The sequence below is a fragment of the Amblyomma americanum genome, chromosome 8 (genome assembly GCF_052857255.1).
Source record: "Amblyomma americanum isolate KBUSLIRL-KWMA chromosome 8, ASM5285725v1, whole genome shotgun sequence".
Classification (NCBI taxonomy): Eukaryota; Metazoa; Arthropoda; class Arachnida; order Ixodida; family Ixodidae; genus Amblyomma; species Amblyomma americanum.
Window position 1 is genome coordinate 29,195,996 of NC_135504.1, and position 23,740 is coordinate 29,219,735.

Genomic DNA, 23,740 nt, shown 5'->3' on the forward strand with positions numbered 1-23,740 from the left:
TCTTTTATTTTCTCATTCCAATACAAATGCGGGCCTGCCAAAGCCTTAGAAGGCTTGAGTGGCAGCGCCCGGCAGCAGACGACACAAAACTCATGCACCGAGCACACAATCAAAAACACAAAAGGGGGAAGGGGGGGGGTGAGAAAACTAAAATGAATTCGAAAAGTGCGAATTAGAGGTCTGGCATGACTCTATTGATTGTCAATGAAAGTGTTTTGAATGAAAACTGTCGTTAAACTTCAGTGGCTTCCTTAAAGCACACCACTCCTGTCCATAGAAGAAGGGCACCTACGATGATGAGCAGGTCAGCGTGGGTGCCAGTGAAGATGGAGATGTCCATGGGCACACTGGCCGAGTAAGGCTTGTTGAGCCGCACCCCGAAGTTGCGTTCACCGCTCAGCAGCAGCAGGATGAATACCCCGATGTGCACCAGGCCCACCCGAGCTACACAGAGAAGCACGTATCCGCAGATGAACATCAAGGCGCTTCTCTTGCTGGTGAACAAACATTACAGCACAACGGCAAAAAATTGTTAACGCATTAACAGGGCTTCGAAGCAACTTAAATTTTTGTGAAACTTTCACGAACCACCTTTCTTTAATCTTTCGCCGCCATTTTTTGTTTCTCAATGCCGCCATCTTCAGCACTGCTAGTGCAGTTGTTTCAAAACAGTCTGTAACTCATCCATTTTAGCTTTATCTAACTAGGCACTAACTAACACTAACTAGACACTATCTAACTAGCTGCACCAGAGTCTATTTTAGTGACATGGTGAAAAAGGGACACAAGGTACATTTAAGTTCCCGTATTCCATGCTGTCATTTCAACACTAAAGTGAGTGATCATTGTACCACAAGAACTTCTTAGTGTGGTTCAGCTGAAGAGCATCTGATTACATCCGTATCATTTCAGAAAGTACAAGAACAGGCCTGAGCTTCCAATGTTGACCAAGCCTCACACCTCTCAGGTGGGCGTTTTGTAGAGATAGCTACGTTGTGCTAGCACTTCGAGCCTTCTGGGTTGCACCCTTTGAGCTTCGTGGCGCCCTTAGGCAAGCACCCAGTAAAGCATTGCAAAAGACAGCAATGGACCTCCCACAGAACATTATGGCAACAGATTAGGTTAGCTGGCAACACAAATTATGCTGTAAATGATGTGATCCTGTCCCGTGTTTTTTGTTTTTGACTGTTGTCTCTATCAAGAATCGAAGCTTACAACTTGATAATACGAGTTGCTAAGTTGTAAGAAAAAATGTTACTGCAAACAATTTTCATGGTGTGGCAAGTGCCTATAAAAAAAAACTTCCTGTAAGAAAAGCAGACTGCTTTTTTGAAAATAAACTGTAATGTGTCTGAACAGAAATTCTGCTCTCCCCAAGATAACCGCTTCATCGTAGATTCTTGAAAAAGTGAACTGTTCTAACGCATACTCTGATGGCTGTTTAACAGAAAAAGAGCGATCATCCAGTATTGTGAATCAAAGCACTGGCACACTGCAGGGCAGAGCCAAATTGCACTGGAGCGTTTTAAGTGCCATGAAACTTCTCAAGTTTTCTATAGTGACAGAACCAGCCACTGCACCAGTATTGATTGCAGGGAAGCGAGGTGCCCTACAGCCATAAAAGAATCCTTACATGTAACATGGAGGAGGTTGCTGTGCTATGGGCGCCTTAAATGAAGCGTTTGTTCAATAATAGTAGGCAGAGAGTGGGCTACAGCTAGAAAGTACAACTTACCCATTTATTTTTCAAAGCAAATAGACGTAATTTAAATGCAAGTGATACACTTTCATAGTGCTTCTGAAATTGTCCTGGAAGGAGGATTCCTAAGGCAATGTGCATACTGAATGGTGCAAGCCTCTCCCCAGCCCTTCAATCAATGTGGTCCATGGCATGGAGGTTTGTACACTGTAGACAGTGCACAAACCTCTGCCATAATGGCATTACACAGAAGTGCTGTGAAAAGCACGAAAGTATCAAAAGACACTCGCAGAACCTTGCGTGTCATGTGGCAAGGTGCAGCTACTCACACTGGTCTGCACGGGCATCGTTGAGGTGATACAGCGTGGGCACCAGGATCTCCAGCACCTCCGAGCTCTTCAGCACATAGAATAGGAACTTCTGCAAGTGCACAGAGAGGTCAAGTGCTATAAGAAAAACTTTTTGCTCCTCATTTATTTGCACTGCCCTCACAAAAAAGATGGGGGCAAACACATCAGCAGCAAGAAAATTTCACACAGCTCCCTAATTACAGTATGAGCTGGCAATGTGATAGCATTAGAGGCTGATGATACGTTTAGATAGAGTTTTGTGTCATTAGTGCACGGTGCTGTTCAAAAACCCATACATGTATGTCTGCACACAACCAGGCATTACTTCGGGTCATCTGCCAGGTGGCTAGAAGCTTGCCCACAAGTATCTCGAGGTGGCGACGCGGACGTACAGTTGCCGCTTCTGGTCTGGTGATGAGAAGTTTAGTCTGGTGATGTCAGTTCCCTCCAGGCAATGGGTGAATTTTATGACCGACACATTTTTTTCCCTATGATGCTTCTAATTATTGCATTAAAAAAGCAGAATGCAAATCCAATCCTCAGATTTCAATACACAAAAGCAAACATGCTTGTGAGAGTTAAAATTTATATACTGTATACACTCGTGTAACGGCCGCACTTTTTTTCCGCGATTTTTACGGGGTGCGGCTCTTAGAAAAGTCAGGCCTACATCTATCCGCAGAAATGTCGCGCTACCATGGCTGTTCTAAATGATAATGCAAATACTGCTAAATGACCACACATACTTTAGTCAAAGAAATTCCTCGTCCCTTTCGCTCTGGCAGCTAATTGAAAAGCTCGTCTCATGGGCGCCTTCCCAGAGGTAGTAGTCTTCGGTGCCATCTGTCTAGTTCGATGGCCCAGTCACCTTGAAGCTTTTCACAATGGTGTCACACAACACTCCACGCCATGTGCTTAAAATCCACACATAAACTTTCTGCAGCGAAGCCCTCTTCAACCGTCCAGTAGGAGCCTTCTTGTGAACGTCCGCTGACATCCAGCGGCTGCAGGATGCTTGTCATTACCCCGGGAATGACAGCTAAACTTGTTCGAGTTTCGGCGAGTCGGGCCTTGACACGGTCTGTGAGATAGCCTCGAAAACTGTCACGGACGAGCAAAGCCCTCCGTTGCAACAGGCCGCCCAGTTGGTCGCTCACAGCGTCTTTACCAAGTCCAAAACGAGTTCATCGCACATTCAACCTTTTTCCTGCGCACGAACGATAATGTCCTCTGGAAACTTCTCTTCTGTCTTCCTCTAGAAAACCACATATGGTGGCAGCTTTCTGCCATCGGCAGTGATGCACATCATCACCCTGCACCGCTGCTGTTCTGCACAGGTTGTGTGCACATAAATGTTTTTTGCACCTTTAAAATCAACTGTGGTATTTCCTGGTGTATGGACCAGACATGTGTTTGATCCGCATTCCCTCATCGTTCCCGCATTCCTGCGTCTGATCCGCACATCATCACTCTGCACTGCTGCTGTTCTGTGCCGGTTGTGTGCACATAAATGTTTTTTGCACCTTTAAAATCAACTGTGGTATTTCCTGGTGGATGGACCCGACATGTGTCTGATCCACGTTCCCTATCTGAGCCAGGTCATAGCCGCGCTCCCTTCGAAGGCTGCTAACGAAACGGTGGGGCTTCAACAGTTCGTCCTCGTACTCTGGGCAGCTTTTGGCACAATGTCGTTGTGCGCCAAGTGGAGAGCACGCTCCGGTTCATAATGCTTCGAAGCCATCCCCTACTTGCTTTAAAATTCGTAAGCGGAATGCCCATGTGGCGATCAATGGCAACGGCTTTGAAGCGGACCATCTCCATCGACACTGCATAGCCGTTTTTGTAGCAATAGCTACATTACGGTAGCATTTCGAGCCTTCAGCATGGTGGCGCGCCACGCTGTGACATGGTTGGTCACGTGATGCAGAGCAGCTGCCAGCAGCACGGCGCCGTGGCTGATCACATGGTTCGTCATGTGGTTGGTCACGTGACCAAGTTCCACCCGGTCAGCTGTAGCTATCGCGTCACTCTAGATTTAACCAGAGCTAAACCACAGCCAATTTTTCTTGTCGTCGTGACGCACTCCACAAGTTCCATTTCAAGCTCCGGATTCACTGCTTCCCGCAGAATGCTTTCCGGCTGTGGTTCGCACCAGTGAGCTGTTCTTTCTGGCTGCACCACTGACGCACATGCTTCTTGTTGACGCCTAACTTGCGCCCAGCCACGCTCGGTTTGTTCGGTGTTCTCTTCGATGGGCTTGGTGAAGGAACCGAATCTGCTGCGTAGCCGTTGGACGCGAGCACACTATTGCATTCTGGTTCCTTCGAAGTGCAGGTACTGGAACACGCGGCACGCCCAGCGAGTGTCAGGTAGTATGCGTAGCCGCTCCTCGAAGGCGACTTTGCGGCTGGATGCTGGGCTTGTGAAACTTCATTTTTGCTAGTGCATGAATTTTTGCGTTCAAAATTTCGGTTCCAAAGTTGGGGGTGTGGCCCTCACACGGGAGCGGCCCTTACAAGAGTACGTACAGTATCACAAATATCTCAGAGAGCCAGAAGAACACACAAAAAATGTTCAATGTTAATTTCGTGAAATCTGATGAACATGTTTTTAATTAAAACCAAGTCAAATGTACTCAATAAAGGAATGGGTAGATGATTCCGACCATCCGAAGACTGAGAAGAAAAAACCATGAGCCCACAAGTGCCAGAGCATGAAGCATTAACTCTGGCTGAGCTCTAGTTTCATGTGGCCTTTTTCTCGGACCGCAGTACCACGACTGCACCCATAAACTCGGGCTACTTGGTCACTCAAACCTCCTGCTAACCATTTAAATTTCTCCAAGAAATGACAGACAAACTCAAACTGGCAGAGTTAAAAGAGGGGTTTCTGTCCAGCAGGGGCCCCTTGCCTTGTTGTAGTCGCAGAGCTTCCAGAAGAACACCAGCAGCTCCTGGTGGCAGGCGATGCGCTTGGCTGAGTGGGGCAGGTAGGTGCGCACCAGAGGGTTGTTGAGGAGCCGTGTGAAGCCCCGCAGGATGAAGGAGAAGTCCTCCTCCCGGTGGACGCGCGACAGGTAGTTGATGAACAGGTTCTCGCACCAGGCCTCGCTCTCAGGGCCCTGCATGCATAGATTCAGTCAGCCTTTGCCTTTTAGACAGCTTGCATACAAGTACAGAAAGCATCACTACAAGTTGAAAAATAATAGAAAGAAAAAACAATCAGTTATCATGCTGCAGAGGACTGCGCAAGAGTACTTTCGGTTTGATGCTGCAGTTTCAATAAAAAGCTCTGCATGTATGTTCCATCAGGCCAATGCATTAAACATTGCATCTATCTGCACATTGCAACACTCTCTGCAAGTTCTTTTTAAGGCGTACACCTTACTTGCCCATTTGAGAGAAAACCAGTCTCTCTTTCCCTCTGTGCATGCGTGCAGTGCACATGCAGAACAAAGCAGTCTCCCACGGAGTCCTGTGCCAGCTGTGGCCACCTTAGTCCGGTAAACCTCCTAATCTCACCTGCCCACCTGACTTTCTGCCACCCTCTGTTATGCTTGCCTTCTCTTGGAATCCACTTTGTCCACAATCCACAAGTCACACTGCATGGTGCTATATTAAGAAAGCTGTAAATGCTGGACCTACCGAATTGCCAGCGGAGTTGTTTTGTGGAGGCCGGAAGTCGTGGTCCAGGGTGACCACCAAAAGCTGCAGTGCCACCTCCACCAGGGGCTCTCGGTGGTCAGCGAACAGCAGGTGGTTGAAGGGCAGGCCGTAGCCAACGGGGTCATAACCACACACCACGTTCAGCAGCGAGGTGAACAGCGGAAGCGCATGCCTGCACAGCCACCATGACAGCCGGGCCAGGAATGATTGGTTTGGCTTAAGGGGTTTAACGTCCCAAAGCGACTCATGCTATGAGGGACGCCGTAGTGAAGGGCTCCGGAAATTTCGACCACCTGGGGTTCTTTAACGTGCACTGACATCGCACAGTACATGGGCCTCTAGAATTTCGCCTCCATCAAAATTCGACCGTTGCGGCCAGGATCGAACCCGCATCTTTCGGGTCAGTAGCCAAGCGCCATAACCACTGAGCCACCACGGCGGCACCGGGCCAGGAATGAATTAGGGACATGCCACATGCCAGAGGTCACATGACAACCAATCTCACAGTTCAAGGGACTGATGACAAGGAATCATCAAGCCTTGTTACATTACGACATCATTTCATGCAAGCAACAATCAAGAAATATATCGCTCAAGGGAGCGGGGTGCACGTCAGTCTATGCCATAAAAACAAATCAGACATGGCAAACATATATAGTATGCATGCAATTGACAGTAAACTAGACAGTAGTAATAGGACTGCACACCAAAAGCAGTGCTGTTAATTTTCAACCGCAGCTTGAGGTATTCTATAATCAAAGCCTTTTATTTGGCAACAGTTGGTTACTGATAGTACAAAAAAATTACCTGAACCTATTTTCACTTATGCAGCCTTTCTTTACCTAAATACATGTCTGGAGGACAGTTACTACTCAAATTACAGCATGTGTTTGCTTTTTAAGTTTTTATTATGTGTCCTCTCTGGAAGGAAACCCTCTATCCTTATGCCCATGCATATGACCATATACGACGTCTTCCTTAGTCCACCCACACAAAACTATCTTATACACGCTCATAAAACAAACTGCGGTGATCTCTTTCATTTCAGGTCATAATTTTAATGGGTGCTACTTTCACTGCCATGTATGACAGCCTGACTCCAGATGCACAAAGAACTACGGCACACACCTGTTGTCGGCTGATGTAAAGAAGTGGATCCACTTGTTGGGCTGTTGGTGGGCCTCTATGCATTGAGGATCGTGGGAGCAAGCAGTTAGTAAATGGACACAGTGGCGGGCAGCTAGTGAGCAGACTGCTATAATATGAGGTGTTAAACAGACACTAAACAACACCATCTAATTATTGTTCTGAGTAAAAATTGCTTCTCTGGCTTTCTCTGCTTACACTGACATTTGTATGACAGCAAGAGTCATTAATCGGCTAGAAAATAGGATTTAAAAGATCTTCCTGCCAGTCGATCCAAACTCTTGGCGTCCTTAATTGAAAAGGACAGGTTGCCACTGTTTTAAAGTGAATAGTGGTGTAACGCACCCCCCCCGAGATCTGTGCCCGAAATAATCTGTTTTGCTTTTCTGGGGTTTAACGTTCCAATGTAGCTCAGGTTATGGCTGTAGTAGAGAGCTCCAGATAATTTCCATCACCTGGTGTCCTTTAACGTGTACAGACATTCACAGTGCACAGGCCTCTAGCATTTTGCCTCCATCAAAATGCGACTGCCACAGCCGGGATCAAACCCGCGCCCTTTGGGTCAGCAGTCGAGCACTATTTTTGAGCCACCGCAGTGGCTCACAAATCAGTGGCAACACACGCATTTCACCTGCGAAATCAGCTGGCGATTGCAACACCAGTAATTCATTTCTTGGTATTTTCTTGCTAACCAAAGCTCAGTTTTCAGTGAAAGTAGTTTCTCTGTGTTCACGATGCAGCATCCTATCAAAACAGGCCAATTTCTATTTTCCCTCAGTGACGCTGTTGGCCTGTAACAACTGGTTACTGCATTTCCACTGAAAATGAAAGGCCAAAGAATAAAATACATGTATTTGCTCCCCAGGCTGTGTTTACAAGCGTAATGTGATAACGTTTTTTTAACGTAGGCAGTTTTTTCACACATATCTCTGAGGCTGCAGTGCTACACGACCATCCAGTCCCCAGTGATGATCACAGAGTCCTTTCACTATCAAAGTTTGATTCGAGTGGCCAGAAAAAAAAAATTAAATGCAGTTTTCTCGGCAATAAATGCGCCTTTTTCTGCCAAATAAACATCAACAATACCACAAAAAGCCAAGCAATAGATTTTTACAAAGAACAAAAATTGGATCCGGTTGTCTCAGCGTCCTTTTTAGTAGGAGTAGCACACATACTAGTATTGCATTCAATATTAGCTGCAATGCGCAAAATCATCACAAGCTCAGTTCTCGAAGCAGTCCGATCCCTGCGATGCTGGAAATTTATGCATTTAGCCATGGATGCAAAGGACGAGGTAGACTGGATGCCTGTGCAAGCTGTGTACTCTATGTGAAGGACACACTGCTTTATTATAAAACAGAAACATCAGTTCAGTCTCTCCAAATGCATTGCAAGTCATACTGAGCACAACAGTCCATGAATGAAGACTTGCAACCATCACTCTGTTATTCAGCAACTGAGTATGCTTGTGCCACTGAAGCAGGGCAACGTTAAGGCCTGCGCAGTATTCCAAGCTGAGATGCTGACGTCACATGAGAGATACACAAAAACTGCGAGACAGGTGTCGCTTCATCATTTTAATTCGCTCCAACTCTTGCACTAGCTTGCTACAGGATCTGGAATGACAGCGAGTGAACTAGCAGCTATCATATCACAGTTTTCGTATGCCTCACGTGACCTCAAACTAACTTTTGAAGAAGCAGGCATCGCTCAACAGGTCAACAGAGCCGAAGCTACATTGGGGAAGAAATTCAATTAAATATCTTCGCACCGGTGAATTCCATGCAGTGACGCATGCTTAAGACTGTCTTGCGCATTGCGCATTAATGCAAAAAAGCAGCACTGAACAGGAAATTTCCCCACACCTAATGCCTTTTCCAACCCTATCCTACACGCTTCCCTATCCTTACCACACATCCATACCTCTTTTGCTGTTGCTACATCTTTTCCTACCTCTGTCCTATCTCTACCTCCCTGTCCGTAACCCTTCCAAATCTCTACCCTTACCCTTTCCCTGCTCCTTTGACATCCCTTATATACCGTACCCTGTGCAGTTAGGTACATGGTCTGTGAGAAGCAGGTCAGAAGCAGCTTGAGCAGCTCCAGGCGGTTCTGGTCATGCTGGGGCACGCAGGGGGGCGAGTGCGCAAAGCCCACCCCCGCTGCCCAAATGTACTCGCAGCTGTCCAGGGACCACGGCTCCTCGGGGCGGTCCTGCAACAGCAGAGACCCAGGTCATCATAAACCACTCTCACTTGGCAATACCCATAACAGACCAGAACAACCCAATGAAGAAACGTCAGAAACTCTCACCTGTCCAAACAGGAGTATGGTCAGTTACCTAGCACACACTGTTTAAAATCGTAAATAAGTAAAAAAAAAAAGTAACAATCACCGCCACCATTGCGAGCTCGGTTATGCCCGTTGCAGGACAAAGGACTTCCCCGGAGGTCTGTGATTGGCCAGCTGCTGTACCAGCCACGGCCAGCCTGTCCTATCAAACTTCTTACTCTCAGCTCCCACTCAACTCCCTGCTGCTCTTGGCATGTTTTCCTTCCCTATGAATCCACTCGGCTACCAATGACTAACCATCGGCTGTCTATTCCCCACATCACAGCTTCTGACGAAGTTCATTTTCCGCCCCTTGATTTCTGCTACAATATCATTAACTGTAATTTACCCTCTAATTCATGCTGCCTTCTTCCACTCCCAATCATTTTCCTTTAACTGCATAGCTGGCTGCGCAGTCCTTAACTTATATTCTAGATGTTTCATTGTCCATTATGTTTCTGCCCCATAGGCGAGTACAAGTGGGATACAATTCCGTTTTTTTAGGAATATCGGTATACAGCTCCGTTTTTTTTAGGAATATCGGTAAGCACCTGTTCACAACCTGAGCCTATAAAATGTATTCCCAACCATTTCTATCCTTTTGGTAACTTGTTTCTTGTGGCCCCAATCTGTAATCACTACATGGCCGCGATTAATGTACGCTTGTACCATTACCAAGATCTCACATATGTTAAATCACAGTCAATAATCACAAAAGTCACCGTAGCTGCTCGACTAACTGTTACAGCAGCTAAGATAAATATAATTATTTTTATACTGTATAAATAAGACTGTGGTTACCTCACAAATTTCATTGTAATATCACTGGCTGAGCCCATGGGCGTGAAAATACAATAGACTCCTATTGTGACAAACTAGGTTGAGATGACTCTAGAATAAAAAAAGAACAATATGAGAACATTTGGTCGGTTTCCCGCAGATTCAATGTAAAGTAAATCCACTCAACCCAAGCTGCTCGTGTGTCCTTCAATTAGCCTTTGCAGTGTTGAAGCGACCGTGACTCACGGTGACTCTGTAGAACGGTTATTGCGAAGTGTCTGTAAGGTACTCTCGTGACAAGGTAGAATTGAAATAACATTGCAAGCCAGAAATCATAGACCACAAGAGAGCTTCCCCCCATCTTCAACTTAAAGCAACTTCTCCGTGCCTTCATGCAGAAGCATTCTTGTGGGTAGGGAAGACTTGGGTCCATAGCGCCAGATTGCATATGGTGCAGCGATCTGACATGGGCAGATCTCGACATTTCGCATGCGCCACATGTCACACATTGCCTTCTGCAGACAAAAAGGTGCATAAGTGCACAGTACACCTGCTAGTCAATTTGGCGCTTACACAATTAATAGAAGTTGAGTTTTAAACTGGTGCAGCATTATAGCATGGGCTTTCACAGCACAGAGACTTAACACAGCTATACATCAGTGGATGGGAAGACGTGAGCTGCACCTGCTCGCTTACTTGATCACAGGGTCAATGGAGAAACAGTGCGATGAGAAAGAAAAAAATAGTTATATGCTCTCAGAGCCTATACTGCACAACTATTTAGCTGGACACCTTCAGTGTTCTTGAAGCTGTTTGGAAAGCAAAAAACAACAAAACATGAACGGCAAAAAAAGAAGGAACTAAATCTACGCTGTTTTCAAGTAGAATGCTGTGAGCTTTTTCATAACTTCACACTTAGCTCACTGCACATATAATGATTTCTTTGCATATACCTTATCACTAGCTGCAAGGTAATTTTGTTAATCCGTCTCATGTAACAGACATTTTCGATACATGTACCTAGCATGCGACCCGCCGCGGTGGCTCAGTGGTTAGGGCGCTCGACTACTGATCCGGAGTTCCCGGGTCCAAACTCGACCGCGGCGGCTGCGTTTTTATGGAGGAAAAACGCTAAGGCGCCCGTGTGCTGTGCGATGTCAGTGCACGTTAAAGATCCCCAGGTGGCCGAAATTATTCCGGAGCCCTCCACTACGGCACCTCTTCTTCCTTTCTTCTTTCACTCCCTCCTTTACCCCTTCCTTGACCACTGGGTTCAGGTGTCGATATATAAGACAGATACTGCGCGATTTCCTTTCCCCCAAAAACCAATTATTATTATTATTATTACCTAGCATGCTGACATACTTTGTTGGGGGATTTCAGATAAAAGAAACTTCATATAAGACCAACAAGTTTCTATGGTGCCTTCAAGTTACTGATGTAGCGTTGCAGCCATTATTAATGTGTAAATGAAAACATTTCCTCTACTTTTTTTTTCTTCTCCCCAACATCAATAGATAACAGTAGTATTGAAGACCATCTACTCACGGGTCCAGACTTCTTCGAGCAGGACACCGTGAAGTCGGGGCAGAAGAGCAGGTCCTGCACACAAGTGAGCACTTGCCATTCAACACACGAAGCAAACGAACCACACCACGCAGCTGTGCACTGCATCGATCGTGCACGTAACAATGCTTGCAAAGTGACTGCAAGCTGTTTGCTGGGCAAACTGTGGCCTCAGAGCAAACAACAAAATGAGTAGCTATGCAACAGACCAGCACAGCCGCTTGTCCCTGAATTAAACATTAGCTCTAACTTTTCAGCTGTCCAGAGCATTCCACAAAACATTTTGCACAATTCCATATCACGAAAATTTGAAGAAAAATCTCAGACAGAATGCACAGTGAGGCATATAAACAGTGAGGGCTACCATAAAACACCACGGCTACCATGATAAAACATACCCCTTTGGGCAACAAAAAAATTTCCACAGGTGCCAAGGAGCATAAATAATATCCCCTTTAGGTCCTGACTATATTAATCACCGGGGCAAAATTTTCAAATTTTAAGATTTTTGTAAATGGAACCTCAAGAAACCATGGAAGAAATTTCTGTCTGCCTTCTAGCATTACTGATAGTGTAGTTTCTCCTGTGTCCTCATATATATTATCTGCATTGTGACTAAAAATTGCTTTCAATGTGTCAGCTATACTTCTTTTTACTGATGCCTGTCATATGAACTTGTTATTTAAATGAATCGGCACATTGTAGGCACTTTTAAAAGCACTAATACTACTAAAACAACCAAATTAACCACGAAAAACCAAATGTAAGCCTCATGTAAACCAACTGGAAACACGTACTGACTGGAACTACATCACGGCTACCATAAAACACAATTAAATGTATCCATTATGACAATGATTTTTTGTGTTCATGGTGTGCTCGACGTGTTTCTACATATACTACTATTTCAGGTCTCAATACATTTTTTTGTGTCCACTACTGTTGTCACTGTACATCGTACGCATGAAATTTAAGAGCATTTAGGTCGCCTATGTGAATGCAGCACTTGAAAGGAATATCATCACAAAGACTGCAGTCTCACAAAATAAACATCATTTTACTGACAAGCCTATTGTGTTTGCAGCAAAGCTAAATTGTAACAGGTCTTGTAGCGGGTGAAAATGTTTCAACGGGATCATTCCCAACATGTGTGTTGCTGCTTCAAAAAAAAGAAAAGGAACGAGCTTGAAACATCAAAGCTCCATACACTGACCATTCAACAACAGAAAAAGGAACCACAAGGAATGCTTCAGGAAAAGCTGTCTCCACTGTGCAATGATGTCATCATTTGTGGATTTTATTGCAGTTTTATTAGTATCAATCGAACCAGTTTATTTATTTATTCATATCGCCTCACAAGCTCCAAGAACGGAGTACTATTGTGTGAGGGGGGGATTACGTAGATAGGGGCAATGGCAGGTCATGAGTAAAACGTTTATACAAAACTCATTGACTGTTAGTACCAGTCACTGAAAAGTAGGCAAATCATTATACAATGTTTATATGACACGTTAGTAACTTGTAAAAATGGCCGTTATTTCAGCCCTAAAGAGAGATGGGTCCCGAATATTCACGATGTGTTCCGGAGGACCACATTGCAAGTAATTAAGATTCTAAGCCAAGTGTGGAGAGGATCGACTGTGATACTTCCGCTTGTTTCTAGGTTATGCATCAGGTGGGCTACACGACATAGCATGAGAGCTTTCTTTGACTGAAACAGAAATAGACTAGTACTTACACACAGTGCGGTGATGAGGGACTGGGCCAGTGACTCTGTCTGCGAGAGCGCAAAGGGCAAACAAACATGCATTTCAATTCTCTTTCTCTTTGCATAAAAAAAAAAAAAACTGTAGTTGCTACCTGAGGAAGGTGCACAGAAAACCCTAGAGGCCTCACAAACATAATCTAAGCTCTATTTACACAGTGATACGAATTATGTAAGGGTATGAATTCACAAAATTCCCCAGTTGAAGTGCACTGTGCACAATGAGCACAATTTCAAGTGTTCCAACCACTTGCCAATGACCTTGCGCATGACACGAACATGTGAGCTGTGACCACACCTGCGAGTGCTAGGCGCCACCCTTGCATCAGCGATGCTGCACTCGCCAGCCACGTCGCACGCACCGCTAGCGCTGAGCAATGACAAATGGTTGCCACAACATGGATGCTGTGATTGCCATGCATTAGTGCAGTACACACTGCAAGTGCTGAGCTTTGATGTACGGCCCACATATTGCTAATGCTGCAATAGCTTGTTGCATAGTACGCACTGCGAGCACCTAATGACGGCATCTGACCATTAATAAATCCCACGAACTATGAATTGATTTGTGTGAATGCGTTTTCTATGCTTCAACATGCAGATTTTCATTTTTTTTATGACAGGAATTTAGGGCAATATGAATATTTTTCGCGACCCTGTGAGATTGATATCATTAAGGTTCTACTGTAATTTATGTCACTTAAATCATTTTAGGAATGACATATGAACATGTAGAATTTCACTGTGAGAGCTACACACTATCACTTCAAATTTTGCCTTCAGCACCTATTAACTAGATTAAGGGTGATGTATGGATCAATGCATGCAGGAACAAAACTCAAAAGGGTCTCAGATTGATAATTACGGTAAACCAGAGGCAAATAGACAAGCTGGTGAAAACTCAGCAACATTTGACACGCACACCACTAAGTCAGATAATTAGTGTTACATGCCGGAAAAGCTCCCCAAATTTTTTAAGCAGTTGTTGACAGTAAGCAGCGAAATAAGAAGCCTTCTGATGCAATTATAGCTAAAAAGCAGACGCTGCCATAACAAGGCAACCAGCTAAATGTTGCTTTCCACATTGCTTTCTTGAGTGTAGCAGTATGTCGTAATTCATGCAGCACTTTACTTTTATGGCTGCAGTGGAAAAATAGAGCAGTGAAAGTAGCTTGTCGCTGTATCTCTGGCTCTCAAATAGAAATCCATACAATGCAACCTCTAAACAATAAATTCAAAGTATTACAAAAAATGCATGCTCATATATTTTCCAATACAGGTGACTCTTGACAGTTTAACCTCAAAGGAAACAGAAATTGTTTTCAAATTCTATGCGTATTTTAAATTAACCTGAACCTTTCCAATGCACATGATGCAAGCAAGCCAGTTCGCATTAATTCAAGTAAGCTGTTCAGTGATCTCATCTGAGATCATAACAGGGTTTCACTCTGCAAATTGCTATTGGCAAAAACACCATACAAGATGTGAGAACTGAACGCATATCAAAAAACATTTTCACACCGTTAAGGTTCAGACCAGTGAACAAAGGCAATGCGTAAATATTTTTTCTGAAAAAAGAAATGCGTCTTCTCATCACCTGTGCTCCTCCATTGGTGGAGGCTCCATCTTCGGCTGCACCCGGCAGGCTGGACCAGAAGAAGCCTCGCCAGTCCGAGTCCTCGAAGATGTATGGTAGAATGCGTGTCAGCAGCCGCACGCAGTTGAGCACTGCGCACATGCCCAAAAGCACGCACAATTTGTTCAAGTGGGCTGCTTTTGCATTTCCATGCTCCCGTCTCCAACAAACTCGAATTATATGTCGCCAATACACCTTATTCCCTAGAATTTCAGCCCACGTCCTGTTTCACATCCCCTATGTTGTTTCAGCAGAGCACCTGTTTTTTGCAGAACAAGTCTCCTTGTTCTCAGCCAAATTTGTTAACAACACAGATTAGTTCTCTACTCAATACAACTAAATTAAAATTTAATTGGTGTTATCTGAATTTCTACTTCTGTGCTAGACTGCAAAACATTTTCCTTTCGGTTATTTGCTACACACACCTCATATTACTGTGCCAAACATGAAAGATGATGCTAAGGACTGCACAGCACAAGCTCTGACTTCCAACAGTCTTGTGCAGTCCTTATAGTATTCCATTTCATGTCTGAGGCAGTAAAATTACTTATATCTAATCAACAAACCTGCACTTTTGCCTTGATTGTAACGCAAGCTTTGCTAATCCTGTAAGTGCCCCTATATCCAAAAAGGCAACAGGGGGAGCAAAGGGTGTGGGCGGGTGACGTACCGGCAGTTTGCTGAATGGCTGTGTTGCAGAGGGAGTCAGCGGCGCGCACCAAGCGCTCCACGGCCTTGTAACACAGGGTGGCCAGGTTGGAAGGAGCCTCTTCACGCAGGGCCCGGATTTCAGCCGCCGGCACCAGAGCGAAGACATCCTGGGCACCCTGCAGGCCAGACTCGCCCCAGAACTGTTCCCAGAAGGCCTCATCACGGGCCTCAATGGGCTGCACGTGAAAGACCAGAGACAGTGAAAGAGAGTTTATTTTTAGAGATGGTAAAGAGATAATGTAACAAGGACGTCAAGGAAGAAACTATAACCTCCGACTTGCAACTATATTTGATCACAAAATAAGCACAGATCATGTGTGTCGCAAAAACAAGTAGAAAACAGCATTAACCACAGCATAGGCAAATGTTTTAAATTGCATCAAAGAAATCTTTTTTTTTTTTTGCACAGCAATATTTATGCCCAGTGAGGCACCTGTCATGACTAATTTCTCAATAAATGCTTGCAAACAACAACCAATTCCCACACACTTTGGATATTAGTGTATAGGTGCAAATGCCTGTTGCATCTCAATCACATAAAATGAAACCAGAGTTGGAATATACTAACAGTTCCACTGTAATTCCATTGCATGGCAAACTGTGCCCTGCTGTCACTGGCCTACCACTAATTCTTCCATGCAGCCCAGTGAGTCACAAAGGAATAATGAGAAATGATTGCATGAGGCTATATTTTATTTAAAAAAAACAGTACCACATAAGTATACAACCAAGTCGCATATATTCTACTAATACTCGGGCTTATCTCCTGTCGTACAAGCATTCAATGCGGCCACCATATACAACAGGGGCCACATAAAGGTTGCATGAGAATTCCTCCCAAACGTGTTTCAGCGAATATCGCGATCCACAGGGTTGGCTACTGCTGTTATTCGCTGGTTCAGGTCAATCAGGTTAATGGGTAGTTACAGAACAAAAACCCTTTCTTTCATATACTCCCACAAGAAGAACTTGCATGGAGTGAGGTTAGTTGGTAATGCAGAACTCCTTCCACTGAGGTGTCGTCATTCCACTGTGCCCACGAAACTGAGGGAAAGGCACGGGGGGGGGGGTGGGGGAAAGTTACAGAATGCTCTGGCTGTCTGGTGGCTACTTCTGAAGACTTCAAAACCCCCTCTTTGTAATGATTTGCGACCCATTTTGTGCAGTTGTTAGAGGACTGATAAATATGGCCTGAGAATTGCATGGTTAATTCGTTTTGAATGACTCTCTATTATACTAGCCCAGGCTAAGATTAGCTTGCAGTTTTAAAGCCGCTTGGCCACAGCCAGCAAATAATATTGATTCACCCCACTGTCAATTGAAAATATGCATTAGGATATGAGAAGCAGTTATACTGAACTGGTTGCTCCATTTTATATTTTAGGGATCTGTACACAGCAAAGAGCATATTAGGATACAGAAATAAACTTCATATATGTGGCCTTGTTGGGAAAAGTTCACAGCCAAAAATTTACATCAAGCTTTCCTCCAAGAACCTATTGATAAAAAAAAATAAAATCAGAGACAAACTTGACCATTTTAGTTAACAATGACAATAATCCCTTGTCTGGAAAGGAAAGGCGCAGTGTTTCTCTCACTTCCGCTATATCTAAACTGTGTTGTGGGGGAAGCCATGAAGAAGGGTGTAAAGAAAGGGAGAAAGAGATACCATACAGGAGGACTCTGGATTAATTTCAATCATCTGAAGTTCTGTGATGTGCGTGCATTAATTAAATACGCCTACACACAGATAACCTTTCCCTGAAGTCAGTGGTGCCTATTATTTTGGGTGGAACCATTTGGTGTTGTATTCAAGATTCTCATAGCTGGCACCGGTACTCCTACAATTGGAACTAGCAGGGCTCATACTGGGACGCAATCCAACACTAGCCCAACTGAAATTGTTTCCAAATGTAAACAAACCACTTCAATTGAAGCTACTAATTGAAGTTTAATATTTTTATTTTAGTTACTAAAAGCAAAACCAAACAATGCAGTTTTGGATGAGAGATCAATATATGCTTTAGAAGAGTTAACTGCTGGGTTATTTGGTGATCATAATACTAAACAGAATTTTTGCGCCAAAACAACACACACAGGGGTGCCTGTGGTGTCGTCGTCTTTCCTGTGTGTGTTGTTTTGGCACAAAAAATCTGTTTAGTATGTATGATCACTATATGTTATGCAGGCAAGCAATTGTTCAAAGCGTCACTTCATTGCTAACTAGATCACTTATTTATATTTTGTTCAAGAAAGGGCTGCTATTTGAATGAAAACCAGGAGTCAGGTGCATAAATGTAGATGTGAGCATACTGGCCAAGGTGACAGAACTACCCATGGATTTTGGTCAAACATGTATAAAGAAGAAAACAACCACACATCAGATTACTATGTGCAGTTAAATGGGCCAAATCTGCCAAAAACAATTTTCAGAGCTAGGAACATCTGAAACCAGCTTTACTGGGAATGGCTTCGAATATTGGCACCAGCTGAAATATTAAACAATTTATAATTTGATAAACTGGGAATAATCTTATATACGTATACATACATGTGCTCGACAAGTACGTAAGTACATCAAATGCAACACGTAGAGTAGCAATTCTTTTTCCATAGCCGAGATGCTTTCTTCCCGCATTTTTTTTTTTGAACCGATCATTTACGCAACTTGTGCACTCCGTAAGCACACACACGCTCGGTACACTGCCGGGTAATCAACAGAAAAACCGGCCGCAAGAGGATGCGATATATGCGCCAAATCGAGTAACCACATCCTTCCCACGGAGATCGATTTCTCGAGACGAGCATATTGTTTTCTCCGGACACGCAACAAGCCTAGCCTCCGCGATCACTCCATCGTCAAGCTGTCATTTTGACGACGTGTGGGACATTAAGCAAGCCACAGAACGTCCGCGCCAAGTCGGCAGCGGAAGCCAAGAAACTGTTCCGACAGCGGCGGACCTAGGCGCGCCCCTACACAGCAAGCTGCTCTGCCAAGTTTAGGATGCGGCCACGCGATATGAGTAATCCCTTCGATCGGGGCTACAAACCCTAAGCTAGCGCGGAGCAGCCTGTGTTAGCGTGGAAATGATAAAGCGGTCCGCGCTGAAAAGCGGCCAAGCCAAGGCCCGAGCCCGCGACATGGCTGCGTCGGCGAGGCCAGAGCCCCGCGCGCGCGCGCGGCTGGCTCGCTAGCATATGCCGCGCCGCACGCCACACACCTGCGTCTTCGTCGTCAGCTGGATCACAGCTTTTCTGAAGTTGAGCTTGGAGTCCGTGTTCCCCATGGCGCCGGCCGGTGAGCGCTCGCCGCTGCGGACCGATTACAGCGTTGAGTGCGGCCCGTCAAAGCCGCCTCGCACGCGCGGCACACCAACGCACACCCGAAAAACGGAACCAACGCGGACACAAGATGCGCGGACCCGACGGTGACATTTACGGCCTCGCGACAAGTCGGCGTTACGCCCCACCGCAACCTTACGTAGCGGCTCGACAGCAGCGGCTCTGCAATCCAGTGAAAGTCGATTGCTAGCTGGTAAGTTGTAAAGCTGCTTTAAGTACGATGTACTCAATATCTGAACTAATTTATATTTTAAAACCTTTTAAAAAATAAATAATACGCAAAAGTTGCTTTTTTGAAAGAAATTACTGTTCTTGCTTCTGAGTGCCACAAGAAAGGTGGCTTGGCGTGGCTTGACTCGGTGTCCGCGCTCAACGAAAAGCCGATCGAAGGCAATCCTTTTCCTCTCCGGTCTTCGACAGAGTTGCTAGGTGAGTGACCACGTGTGGCTTCAATTCGTGTGAATTTGACATGTGATAAATGCTCATTGCTCGTAAATAAACCTTAGAAACTTTCTTGACATAACCAGTAAGTAATCTTGCCTCAGTGTCAGTCGATTGAAGCCCCGCTTTGAGCCGGTCAGTGTTCCGGCCGTGCAGTTAGGCCTCGTGGCGTGATCGTGCCGCCTGTCCGGACGCGTCTCGCACTGGCTGCGTGAGTGTGGTGCTTGCGACGACACTGTTCCCTCTCTGCACGTGCAGGCACCGCCATGGCCGAGCAAGTGGAGCGAGCTTTTCAGAAGCAGCCGACGGTGTTCCTCAACCGCAAGGCGGGTCTGCCCAAGGGGAACCCGAAGCGCGTGCAGCGCTACTACAAGAGCGTCGGTCTGGGCTTCAAGACTCCGCGTGAGGCCATCCACGGCACCTACATTGACAAGAAGTGCCCGTTCACAGGTGCGCCTCTCATGCCGTGTTATCCCTGGTAAAAGTTTGGCGCCTTCGTTGTGCCGTCTCGTAACAAGCTTGCGAATCTGTCAACGTTTCGAACCGGGCTGATCGGTGGTCAGCGAATCATTTGATCAGTGCTGTCTTGCGCTTGAGCACCAGATGCGTCGCAAGTGGTCGCAAGTCGCAAGTGGTCTTGAGCCAGCCGTTGCCGTTGTTTGGAGTATAACTTTATTCCAACCATAATATGTCTGACGTCGCAGGAAATTGGGCATATACTCAGAGTTTGAACTCGCCTTGTATTAATGGTGCCCTTTGGACGTGGCAACGTTGATTTGATGGAGGGGAAATGCCATCGACTGGCACAATTCGGAAAGTCACTTACCGGCATTAGGTCTGTACGCAGTGATGTAAACCAAGATTACCCCTTCAAAAGTGTGCCCAACTATGTGAGTGCATTGGATGAATGGATGATAACGGCTTTACCCTTTGGATCCGGTGGCAGCTTGCGCCACCTAGCCTGTGATCCCCCCCCCGTTCAATTTTTTCTCCTAAGTTATCTTTTCCCTTTTCAAATGTCTAATTTACTCACTAATTAGACTGTAGAGCCAGCCCAGTGTAGAGACCAGGCAGCGTGCAATTTGTACAATCCTGCAGTGTTGTCATGTCACTTCGGGGTGTTAAACCTCACAATTTATTATTTTACTGGGATGTTTTCTAGGAGATCCGCAATGCTGCAGCCTAGCGATTAGTGGCATGCAGGCCAATGTGACAATTTTTTACAATTTTATTTTTTGTCTGTTGACTGAGCTTTCTGCAAACATCAGTAGCAAGTGCATCGCAGCCGGTGAATTTGTTGCATCTGTGCACTGTACCAGCTCACTTTCACACAACAAGGAATAAGATGTTGAAATTTTGTTGGTCTCTTAGGATCTTTGTAGTGTGATGGATTCTTGCAGCTGTTAGTTGGCTGATGCTGGGTAGAGACTGTTGCTGTCTAGCTGACAGATGAAGAATTAAAGGAATGCAAGGAGGTTCTCATTTATACCCAGCTTCTGAAGAAGAGTACGGGCTTGTGTTTCCCAGTTGGCATTGTTTGCTTGGGAATTCTAGCGAAATGTGTCATTATAGGCGTGAACATGTGAGAGCAAGACTCTAGTTGTGCCTGGCCTTTCATGTGGCCTGGTTGTTCACTTGTGTGTTGTCCCTGACACTGGGAAATTTCAGTGCACTGCACGCGACATATTTCTGCACTGCACATATTTTGCCGTTATTGCTTTTTTTCCTTATTGTACTCTGCTTTGTTTATGTTATGCTTTTAGTACGATTCAGCATCCGGCGTGCGCTCTTGTCTTTGTCCTTTTTGTATGTGCTTATTGTACAGGCTGTCTTCAACCCACCAAGTTTAAATTGTTTTTTTTCCCTCTTGCCTGCTGCAGGCAATGTGAGCATCCGGGGCCGCATCCTTCGGGGTGTTGTGGTCAAGATGAAGATGCAGCGCACCATTGTCATCCGACGGGACTACCTGCACTACGTGCGCAAGTACAACCGTTTCGAGAAGAGGCACCGCAACATGTCTGTCCACCTTTCGCCGGCCTTCCGGGATGTCGCGGTGGGCGATGTTGTGACGGTGGGCGAGTGCCGACCGCTTTCCAAGACGGTGCGCTTCAATGTGCTCAAAGTCACCAAGGCGGCTGGCTCCAAGAAGCAGTTCCTCAAGGCCTGATCAACCCAATAAAACAAAAAAAATGTGACCATTTGGCACAAAAAAAAACTGTATACATGTCTGCTTCATGTGTTGGGTCTTTCTGTAATGTCAGTGAAACAGGTAATTTGGGAGAATTGTTGTCGTCTTTGGGGGGGGGGGGGGAGTTCTGTCACAACAGTGCCTTCTTTGCTACTGTCTGCTATTGCTTTCTGAATAGTTGCAGTTGATTATCGAGCTGTGCAAAGGTTTCACTAAAGCATACTTTGGTAGAAAATTTTTTTCTTGCATTTGAAGTTCAGTAGATGTGCGTCGACAAAATTTTTTATATCTTTTTTCTCGTGCGCATGAACGACAGTCTGCATGCGATTTGGATGCATAAAAAGACATTGAACTTTCATTTTCAAGCATTTTTGAAGATTTTGGGCAGTGGCCGTTTTTGAGTATAGGAAAATTGCACGGTGCGTGCTTATATGCAGTACAGGTGCTGTCAGAAGTAAATGGATGGTGCTACAGCTTGGCAAATGGTGTTGCAGCGCTTTCTAATGCTGGTTTGTTTAACTAAATGAGCATGCGCCGCTATCGACGGCCTGCCTTTACTGTTCAGTGGTGATGTTGCCATGAGCAACTGAGGGCTGTGTTATTGTGCTCAAGTTGAAAGCCTTCATTCTGGCTTCTTGACCAGAAACTGCACTCTGTAATGGCATCCTTCATTCGATGGCGACATCTTGCATGTGTGTTGCGTTCCAACGCGATAGTGTTAAGGTCCCGTTGTCCAGAAAATGGTTGAAAATTGGATTAAATCATGAAATTGAATTCATCATTGCAATAAAAGCTGTTAACTCGATAGCGTTAAAAGGCCCGTTCAGAATCGGGTGTCTGCATGTCGCAGCTGTGAGCGAAAATTCACGCATGGATGTGGCAGGTGGTCCCAAGAGAGCAACCTAGGAGGCAGGTGGCCCACCTAGGTCATGTGAGCTTGTGGTGTCGCAGCCTGCACACCGGATGGTGAGCAAACTGGCCACTGTGCCAGGTGGCAGTTATTAATGATTGGTCGTTCGAAAAGATTGGTTTGTGGGGGTTTAACGTCCCAAAGCGACTCAGGCTATGAGAGACGCCGTAGTGAAGGGCTCCGGAAATTTCGACCACGTGGGGTTCTTTAACGTGCACTGACATCGCACAGTACACGGGCCTCTAGAATTTCGCCTCCATCGAAATTCGACCGCCACGGCCGGGATTGAGCCCGCGTCTTTCGAGCCAGCAGCCGAACGCCGTAACCACTCAGCCACCGCGGCGGCCCGTTCGAAAAGAGCAACCTGGGCTATACAAGGCCTACCGCTGGGGGCATCTGCCATCGCAGGGTAGTGGCGCATCGCTTAACCTCTGCCAGGAGCGATTAATTACTCGCAGGGACATAAAAATGTAGAGGTTGACCTGCATATATTGGAATTAACACAATACTCTCCAGTTTCGATTGACATTTCTAAAATTACTCGGCCGCGTTTCGATGGAGGCGAAACGCTAAAGGCGTTCGTGTGCTATGCGAGGTCGGTTCACTTGCCGTGCTGAACCTTTCAGCCAGCTCTGACTGAACGGTTCGGCACGGCTAACTGAACGAGAGAACTGGCTCTCAGGTAGTCGAGATGAAGGAAGGAAGGAAGGCCTCGGACTTTGCTGGCACGTACCCACTACGGGGGTGTTGCCAAGACACCGTGCGGTTAATTGCTGGATGCAGGAAAGTTTTGATGTGAAAAGGAATGGTAATAGTATGTAGTCTGATAGATTGGAAGACGGAAGGACAGGAGTCCTGTTAACTTGGAGATCGAGGACGGGACAATGGCTTAATGTGCATAGTAGTATACAATGCCTGTAGTGTTTCAATGTAGTACTGACTGAGAGCGGGAAAAAAGAATTAGAATGGGAGTCGCTGCGTTTCTTGAAGAAAAGTTTGCACAGAAGAGCGCACACTCCTGTCACTTCGTCCAAGCAAAGAAGCGCCAATGGAAAGAAGAACAACCGCGGAGGACACAGGCAAGCCCAGTTGATGAAATGGAATTTGCAAAAGACGCTTCCTCAAATGAGAGAAGCGGCGGCAGAACAGCAGGAAGTGATCTATTGTCTCAGGTTCGGAACAAAAAGGGCACAATGGGGAAGCCGCCAGG

The 23,740-nt window shown here is 45.6% G+C and overlaps 2 protein-coding genes across 2 annotated transcripts in view; one reads left to right on the plus strand and one right to left on the minus strand.

Moving 5' to 3' along the window:
• Positions 1 to 19,104, minus strand: part of LOC144101241 (protein HID1) — a 31,009-nt gene extending 11,905 nt beyond the window's left edge. The window contains exons 1-11 of the mRNA XM_077634321.1: positions 18,871 to 19,104; positions 15,609 to 15,825; positions 14,900 to 15,030; positions 13,276 to 13,314; positions 11,520 to 11,573; positions 8,906 to 9,074; positions 6,843 to 6,897; positions 5,694 to 5,886; positions 4,961 to 5,170; positions 2,029 to 2,119; positions 293 to 444 (exon numbers count right to left, since the gene is read on the minus strand). Of these exons, the coding sequence (XP_077490447.1) occupies positions 293 to 444; positions 2,029 to 2,119; positions 4,961 to 5,170; positions 5,694 to 5,886; positions 6,843 to 6,897; positions 8,906 to 9,074; positions 11,520 to 11,573; positions 13,276 to 13,314; positions 14,900 to 15,030; positions 15,609 to 15,825; positions 18,871 to 18,936 (1,377 nt within the window). The 5' untranslated portion in view covers positions 18,937 to 19,104. The remainder of the gene's footprint in view (positions 1 to 292; positions 445 to 2,028; positions 2,120 to 4,960; positions 5,171 to 5,693; positions 5,887 to 6,842; positions 6,898 to 8,905; positions 9,075 to 11,519; positions 11,574 to 13,275; positions 13,315 to 14,899; positions 15,031 to 15,608; positions 15,826 to 18,870) is intronic.
• A 194-nt stretch (positions 19,105 to 19,298) lies between these two features.
• On the plus strand, positions 19,299 to 21,646 carry RpS11 (ribosomal protein S11). Its single transcript, XM_077634322.1, has 3 exons — positions 19,299 to 19,420; positions 19,691 to 19,882; positions 21,313 to 21,646. The coding sequence occupies exons 2-3, from the start codon at positions 19,699 to 19,701 to the stop codon at positions 21,597 to 21,599; spliced, it is 471 nt and encodes a 156-aa protein (XP_077490448.1). The 5' UTR covers positions 19,299 to 19,420; positions 19,691 to 19,698; the 3' UTR covers positions 21,600 to 21,646.
• Positions 21,647 to 23,740: the final 2,094 nt, after the last annotated feature.